This window comes from Bombina bombina, chromosome 11 (assembly GCF_027579735.1).
Source record: "Bombina bombina isolate aBomBom1 chromosome 11, aBomBom1.pri, whole genome shotgun sequence".
Taxonomy (NCBI): Eukaryota; Metazoa; Chordata; class Amphibia; order Anura; family Bombinatoridae; genus Bombina; species Bombina bombina.
Window position 1 is genome coordinate 86,828,063 of NC_069509.1, and position 10,504 is coordinate 86,838,566.

General features: G+C 36.6%; 1 protein-coding gene across 1 annotated transcript in view; it reads right to left on the minus strand.

The window, feature by feature from the left end:
* CLCN7 (chloride voltage-gated channel 7) overlaps positions 1–6,329 on the minus strand; it is a 373,281-nt gene extending 366,952 nt beyond the window's left edge. The window contains exon 1 of the mRNA XM_053694644.1: positions 6,128–6,329. Within this exon, the coding sequence (XP_053550619.1) occupies positions 6,128–6,241 (114 nt within the window). The 5' untranslated portion in view covers positions 6,242–6,329. The remainder of the gene's footprint in view (positions 1–6,127) is intronic.
* Positions 6,330–10,504: the final 4,175 nt, after the last annotated feature.

Consider the following 10,504-nt stretch of genomic DNA (forward strand, 5'->3'; position numbering starts at 1 on the left):
AGACCCACCTCAAAAATGCTCTAATCGGACCAGCTTCAGAGAAAAGAAGCTTTATGTGCTGCAAATGAAAAATAGAGGAGAAGCAGACGAAGTGGGGGGGTCAGGTAAAAATGAAATATGCATTTAAAATTTTAAAGTTTAAAGGGACATGAAACCCAAATATTTTCTTTCATGATTCAGATAGACTCTATCTGAATCATGAAAGAAAATATTTTTAGAGAATACAATTTTAAACAACTTTCCAATTTACTTCTATTATTTCATTTGCTTCCTTCTCTTGTTATCCTTTGCTAAAAAGTTTATCTAGGTAAGCTCAGGAGCAGCAAAGAACCTAGGTTCTAGCTGTTGATTGGTGGCTGTATATATATATATATATATATATATATATATATATATATATATATATATATATATATATATATATATATATATATATATATATATATATATACACACACACACACACACACATACACCGATTGTCATTGGCTCACCCATGTTTTCAGTTAGAAAACATTAGTTAAATGCTGCTCCTTCAACAAATGATACCAATAGAATAAAACAGATTAGATAATAGAAGTAAATTAGAAAGTTGTTCAAAAATGTATTCTCTCTCTCAGTCATGAAAGAAAATGTTTGGGTTTCATGTCCTTTTAAGACTAGTGACTCTGCACTACTATCTGTTTAACAAACTAGAGAGTGTAATTTTTTTTACAATTATGGCCCTTTAATTTAATCATACACGCTATAGCTAACTCTCTGAGAAGGTTTAGGGTCATATTTATCAAGCTCCGCCTGATACTGTCTGCCTGCTCTGAGGCGGCGGACAGAAATCAACCCGATCGAATAGGATCGTGTTGATTGACACTCACTGCTAGCGGCCGATTGGCCGCGAATCTGCAGGGGGCGGCATTGCACCAGCAGTTCTTGTGATTAATGCCGAGAGCGTATGCTGTCAGCATTTATCAATGTGCAGTGGACATGATCCGCAATATCGGATCATCTCCGCTCGCACATTCATTAATAGGCCCCTTAGCAGGGGTGAAACTACAGGGGGGGTGCAGAGGTCGCAGGTGCGACTGGGCCCCTGAGGTTGGGGGCCCAGCTTTAAAAAAAAAAATAATTTTTTTTTTTTTTTTTATAAAAAACGTTAACCTACCACTGCCTGCACTGATATCATGTGAGTGTGACATGACTACATAGGTTAGTGTTTCTGTTTTACCCATTGGTGTTTATGTGTGTGTGTGTATGGTGTATGTATGTGACTGTGTGTGTATTTATGCATGTATGTTTGTGGAACCAGCAAATTACAGACCTTGTTACTACAGCATGGGGGGGGGCAGGGGATAAACAGTGTCAGTCTATACAGTACCACTATATACAGTACGGGGGGCTGGACCATGTCACAGACTATTGTGGTCACTTTATAAAGTACTGGGCGGGTAGGGTCAGGCCAGCCATCTCACCGGCAGATTACAGACTGTGTCACTAACTTACTATATACAGTACTGGGGGATTAAATAGTGTCACTATATATAAATATACAGTAATAGGGGGTCAGACCATCTCACAGGCTGTGGGCACAGGGTACCTCCTTTTGCAGACATGTGAGTCACATGTTTTTCTGTGTTAAAGGTAAGGTAAAGTTGAGCATATAACTAAACGCTATCATTTATAACTTTAAAAATTAGCATAAGTTTAATTCATCATTATGGACAGTAATTCTCTTAATTACTTTATTTTCTCGCTTAGAAGTACTGTTCCAACACCAATCTTTCGTCCGCCCGACCATTTCTAAATTTTGATTGACAGGTTAGAGCAATATTATAGTCCAATCAGTTGTTTCCCCTTCAGGGGTTTAGCCCATCCATTCCTACGTCACTCGCTGACTCAGCGCATGCGTCCGACTAAACTCAAGCTACCTCCACCCGTGCTCGTTCGCGCATGCTCACTGCTTGCTCTGTAGCGATTGTTTTAGTCTCATAATAACAACTGGAACGATCGGCGCAGCAAGTGAGCTTTTTACAATGAATATGTATTTACATGTGTACGGTCTTTATTTATATATGCAATTTAAATGGTTACAATTTAAAAGTTTGTATCGGTCAGTGGGGGAAGTGGCGCATGCACATACCAAATACAGTCTGTGAGCTTACGTAAGCAGAGGGCTGAGAATGCTCGATGAGAGGAGAGATATAAACACGGAAGTGGCATGGGGGAGGAGATTCGGCGAAAACGGTATGAAATATAAAGTTTTAATTTGATGTAAAATACAAAATAAACAACAAAATAAAGTTAGCGATTAGCTGAAGGTTATTTATTAGATAGATTATATGCTTTGACTTACCATAAACTTTACCTTGCCTTTAAATGTAAAAAAAAAAAAATATGTATTAAATTCACCTTTTTTTGGAGGGGGAGGGTGGTGGGGGGCCCCTTCTTAGATTCTTGCACCTGGGCCCTGTGGTTTCTAGTTACGCCTCTGCCCCTTAGTGTTTGAATGCTGGTGTATGAGGCACACACAGCATATGTCTTTGAAATACCTCTGAAGTATAATGCAAAAAGTTTTTATTCAAAATTGAAATGCACCCATGCACATTTTTAACCTTTCTATCCCTTTAAAGAGATATTTCTAGATAGTTAAACTTAAAGGGACAGTATACTATAAAATTGTTTTTCCCATAATATGTTTCCAATTATATTTTTTACCAGCTGCAGAGTATAAAATGTATGAGATTTGCTTTTTTTAAGGTTTATTTGTGTATATGAATTAGCTGATTTTGTGTTTTGAAGCCACAACCTAATAAAATGGGTTGAGCTTGTAGATATAATCAGATCTCATTACTTTATCACATTGTGTACATATACCTGGCTTCCATGTTATTACCTTATCTCTTCTATACCCCACTGGGAGTGTAATTTCTTCTACTGGCTGTGTTAACACTGCTTTGCCTTGAGGCCAAAAACTTTCAGGATGGGTGGGGATACCACAGGCTAAATCAACTATTTCAAATGCCAATATAAGGGTAATGGAAATACTTGTAAACAATTTAATACACTCCAGCAGGTAAAGTGGATCATTGGAAACAAATTAAAGGGGAGAAAATTTTTGAGTAAACTGTCCCTTTAAAACAGTAAATAAATGCTAAATATAATAATACATCCAAATCAAAGATTAGCCCGAGAATAATAGGCAGATGTATTTTTTAACCATATTGTTAATATATAAAAAAAAAATGTAACCTTCAAGATTCCACCTGAAGACTTTCACTACCAAGTAACAAGTTAATTTATTTGACTGTTTCCCCTTTCATTTTTGGATACATTTGGATATAACTCAAACAATTACATTTAATTTTGTGGACACAATCCCTCTCACATTTGGATACAATTGATTTGGACACATTCTCATATAATCCATCTCACCACTTCATTGGACACATCCTTTATTGTACACCTTTCATTGTACATTTCTCAGTTTATGCACGTGCATTTTTTCATTTTTTCACACTTATTTTTTTTTTATTTTTCATTATTTTTAATTATTTTTCATTATTTGCGCATATGATCTTTACACAAGGTTGCACGTTTATACACATTTGAATATAATAATCTATTGTATCATTTTTATTGTAATGGGATAAGCCATTTAGTGACACTATCTGCAGATCTGTTACATCCACCGCACTAGCAGGCCCATTTATCAAAGGGCTTGCGGACCTGATCCGACACTGCGGATCAGGTCCGCAAGACCTCGCTAAATGCGGAGAGCAATACGCTCTCCGCATTTAACATTGCACCAGCAGCTCACAAGAGCTGCTGGTGCAACGCCGCCCCCTGCTGACTCGCGGCCAATCAGCCGCCAGCAGGGAGCTGTCAATCAACCCGATCGTATTCGATCGGGTTGATGTCCGGCGATTCCTATCCGCCTGTTCAGAGCAGGCGGACAGGGTTATGGAGCAGCGGTCTTTAGACCGCTGCTTCATAAGTTGTGTTTCTGGCGAGTCTAAAGACTCGCCAGAAACACGGCCCTTCAAGCTCCGTACGGAGCTTGATAAATGGGCCTGTATGTGTAGTCCCCTCAGCCGAAGATAGATTGTCAGTAGCAGGAGGTATAAATAGTATTACCCCCTAGAGATTGGTCTCTTATTTGCACATTTATGTGCAACATTTCCTACACATATTTCATGGATTCATGACTTTTACAACAATGTATTATTTGTAATTTTTAAATTTCAACCATCGCATTTTTAATTATCGTATTTTTAATAATTGTAAGTTTATTCATTACTATCATATGATTTAATATACTACGCTTTTAGTGACTGTATTAAAATATCGGAACATTGATTCTAAAGCACTTCAAGCAACCCATTGCCTGCTTTACATTGAATTTTCACACTAGTCTATCTTCCAAATCAAAGGTACTTTGAATCACCTTGATAAAGGAGCCCCTCCTCCAATACAAAGATCTATTAATATTCAGCATTGCTGCTCATTCAACAAAGCATATCAAAAGAACAAAGAAAAATTGATCATAGAAGTAAATTAGAAAGTTGCTTAAAATTGCATGATCTATCTGAATCATTAAAGAAAAAAAATTGGGTTTCATATCCTTTTAAGACCACTGCATCTTAAAGTGAACGTAAAATCCTAGCGTTTTACAAACGCTAGGATTTACTATTGAAACAAATAAAGGGGACTTTCATTCATGAAGTATAAGATACATCATGTAGAAACATCCTTTATTTGTTTCAATCTATCGCCGTTTTTACCTGGTACAGCAGCCCACGGCTAAAAAAAAAATTTGGCTAAGAGGTGACGTTTTCACCTCTTAGCCAATAGCCTGTGCGGTAAATCCGGCTCCCATGGGCACCAAGCCGGATTTACTGCACGGCTATTGGCTAAGGGGTGAAAATGTCACCTCTTAGCCAATAGCCGTGCGGTAAATCCAGCTCCCATGGGCACCAAGCCGGATTTAGCGCAAGGCTATTGGCTAAGAGGTGAAAACGTCACCTCTTAGCCAAAAAATGTTTTAGCCGTGGGCTTCTGTACAAGGTAAAAACGGCAATCGATTGAATCAAATAAAGGAGCTTTCTACATGATGTATCTTATACTTCATGAATGAAAGTCCCCTTTATTTGTTTCAATAGTCAATCCTAGCGTGTGAAAAACGCTAGGAAACGCTAGGATTTACTTTCACTTTAACTTGTCCGCCACCTAACAATCATCCCAATCAGATACGATCAGGATGACTGACACCTCCTGCTAGCGGCATTGCACAAGCATTTCACACAAATTGCTTGTGCAATGATAACGGCATTTATCGATGTCCGCCTGGCACTTGATAAATCAGCCCTATGGAGATGACAATGTTTATAATAAAAAAAAAATCAGTAGAATTGGAAAGCCCACAATTGTCAAGAGATAAAATACACTAAAATAGGATAAACTTAATAATAAAAGTAAATGGCAAAGTTGTTTTTTTTTTTACTACATGTTTTAAACTTTTTATATCACTGTTTAATGCCCATTAAAAAAAGGGGGGGTGCAAGGCATAAATCAGCCTCTACTTCCAATAAGAATAATTGTTATAGGGATTAGAATATCCCTCATTTATATTATTGTATAGACTTCCTAGTTCCCCATAAACTACTCCTCCACTATTCTCCATCTGCAACACCTAATGTTTCTCATTCCTACAACTGGCCTGTTACAGACCCATTGGAGGAGGATCTAATACATGTGTTTGTGTGTATGTACAATTGGGTTACTGCTCTTATCAAATATTTAGTTTTCTTGAACTAAAACTATTGTAGTAATCTATTCACTGCACTACAACTAAGAATAAATATATTTAGTCTTTACATTTAAAAGATTGGACAACATAATCAATGCCCGAGTAACTGTGCACAAATCACTATCCCCCCCACCCCCAATACGCAGGTATTTTGAATTCATATCCCACTACCAGCATTGCCAGGACTCTGCTATAGGGGGTCTCCTCCACCTGCACAATGTTATGAGTTTATTACTCCCCATATAAAAAGTACGTGTTCCAGCAGCTACTGGCAAATGCATAAAGCACCAGTTCCCCAAGTCTCGCTTCCTCATTCCGCGGTTTTACCTCTTTAGTGTGCTGTGCAGCGCCGTATTTGCTCCCATTCAGTAACGGTGTGTTCTCCCGATCTTCTTCATGTTCCCGTCCTGACCACGACACTTTCTTGGCAACATTAGCCATGGTTTGGGGAGCCCTGGGTCTTTACCCCGGCTTCTCCTGGATGCTCGTGTTCTTTCTCTGTTTGTGCATGTGACACACAGCCAGCACGAGTCACATGACACGAATGCTAGGCACAAGGGTCAATAAGTGACGCAAAACCCGGTGTATGCCGGGAATTGTAGTTCTGCATTTTATGTGTGAATTGTAAAAAGTTCTATTTATAAATTATACATATCTAATATATATATAGATATGAAAACAGTAAATCAGATTGGTAATCATCATACTAGAGCTTTGCAATATAATCAGTTTCATAAGCTGCATATGATTAGAAAGAAATTATAAAGGATATTACATGGGTGGACGTACAAGGGAAAAATGAATCCTATAATTCATTAGAAGCTAGCAACCATGCAAGTCTATGTGTTTAACTCCTGTTTATGGGTTTAGCACATAGTTAAAGCACCACAAGAGAGCTGCAGAGAACTGCTTGTCCTGAGAGGACAAAAGTCCCCAATCAGCAGCAGCAGCAGCAGTAACACAGCAAAGCCTTGAAGTTCTCTGCTGATCCAATGCAGCACATTTACTATTTGTTCGCTAGTGTTACATGTTCTAATTAATTGGAACATTTAATTTATCTTTACTATGTCCCTAAGTTAAGGTGACCAGATTTTTATGGTAAAAAACAATTTTATTAGCATATTTTCTCCAATTATATATGCAGTGTATTTGGTATGGGTTTATGGAGCGATTGTATGATTTATATACATTATTTCTCACATTTTCTCTCTCACACACACACACAAGCATACATATACATGCATCATGCACATACACACACAAGCAAAACTATTTTATTAGCATATTTTCCTCAAATTATATATGCAGTGTATATGGTATGGGTTTATGGAGTGATTGTATAATATATATATATAGATAGATATATATATAGATATATATATATATATATATACACATACACACACAAGGATACATATACACACATGCACATACAAGCATACATATACACACATCCACATCCACACAAGCATACATATACACACATGCACATACACACAAGCATACATATACACACAAGCATACATATACACACATGCACATACACACAAGCATACATATACACACATGCACATACACACAAGCATACATATACACACATGCACATACACAAGCATACATATACACACATGCACATACACAAGCATACATATACACACAAGCATACATATATACACACACACACACAAGCATACATATACACACATACATGCATACAAGCATACATATACACACATGCACATACACACAAGCATACATATACACACATACACACAAGCATACATATACACACAATCATACATACATACACACACACAAGCATACAAATACACACATACACACACAAGCATACATATACACACATACATACATACAAGCATACATATACACACATACATACACACAAGCATACATATACACACACACAAGCATACAAATACACACATACACACACAAGCATACATATACACACATACATACACACAAGCATACATATACACACAAGCATACATATACACACACAAGCATACAAATACACACATACACACAAGCATACATATACACACATGCACATACAAGCATACATATACACACATACATACACACAAGCATACATACACACACACACAAGCATACATATACACACAAGCATACATATACACACATACATACACACAAGCATACATATACACACATACATACACACAAGCATACATATACACACATACATACACACAAGCATACATATACACACACACACATACAAGCATACATATATACACATACAAGCATACATATACACACATACACACAAGCATACATATACACACATACACACAAGCATACATATACACACATACACACAAGCATACATATACACACAAGCATACATATACACACATACACACAAGCATACATATACACACAAGCATACAAATACACACATACACACACACAAGCATACATATACACACACACAAGCATACAAATACACACATACACACACAAGCATACAAATACACACATACACACACAAGCATACATATACACACATACATACATACAAGCATACATATACACACACACATACACACAAGCATACATATACACACAAGCATACATATACACACATGCACATACACACAAGCATACATATACACACATGCACATACACACAAGCATACATATACACACATGCACATACACAAGCATACATATACACACATGCACATACACAAGCATACATATACACACAAGCATACATATATACACACACACACACAAGCATACATATACACACATACATGCATACAAGCATACATATACACACATGCACATACACACAAGCATACATATACACACATACACACAAGCATACATATACACACAATCATACATACATACACACACACAAGCATACAAATACACACATACACACACAAGCATACATATACACACATACATACATACAAGCATACATATACACACATACATACACACAAGCATACATATACACACACACAAGCATACAAATACACACATACACACACAAGCATACATATACACACATACATACACACAAGCATACATATACACACAAGCATACATATACACACACAAGCATACAAATACACACATACACACAAGCATACATATACACACATGCACATACAAGCATACATATACACACATACATACACACAAGCATACATACACACACACACAAGCATACATATACACACAAGCATACATATACACACATACATACACACAAGCATACATATACACACATACATACACACAAGCATACATATACACACACACACATACAAGCATACATATATACACATACAAGCATACATATACACACATACACACAAGCATACATATACACACATACACACAAGCATACATATACACACATACACACAAGCATACATATACACACAAGCATACATATACACACATACACACAAGCATACATATACACACAAGCATACAAATACACACATACACACACACAAGCATACATATACACACACACAAGCATACAAATACACACATACACACACAAGCATACAAATACACACATACACACACAAGCATACATATACACACATACATACATACAAGCATACATATACACACATACATACACACAAGCATACATATACACACATACATACACACAAGCATACATATACACACACACAAGCATACAAATACACACATACAAACACATACAAGCATACATATACACACATACATACACACAAGCATACATATACACACATACATACACACAAGCATACATATACACACACAAGCATACAAATACACACATATACACACAAGCATACATATACACACATACATACACACAAGCATACATATACACACATACATACACACAAGCATACATATACACACATACATACACACAAGCATACATATACACACATACATACATACAAGCATACATATACACACACACAAGCATACATATACACACATACACACACATACAAGCATACATACACACACATACAAGCATACATATACACACATACACACAAGCATACATATACACACATACACACAAGCATACATATACACACAAGCATACATATACACACACACAAGCATACAAATACGCACATACACACACACAAGCATACATATACACACATACATACACACAAGTATACATATACACACACAAGCCTACAAATACACACATACATACATACAAGCATACATATACACGCATGCACATACACACAAGCATACATATACACACATACACACAAGCATACATATACACACAAGCATACATATATACACACACACACACACACAAGCATACAAATACACACATACACACACAAGCATACATATACACACATGCATATACACACAAGCATACATATACACACATACACACAAGCATACATATACACACAAGCATACATATACACACACACACAAGCATACAAATACACACATACACACACAAGCAGACATATACACACACACAAGCATACAAATACACACATACAAACACATACAAGCATACATATACACACATACATACACACAAGCATACATATACACACATACATACACACAAGCATACATATACACACACACAAGCATACAAATACACACATATACACACAAGCATACATATACACACATACATAC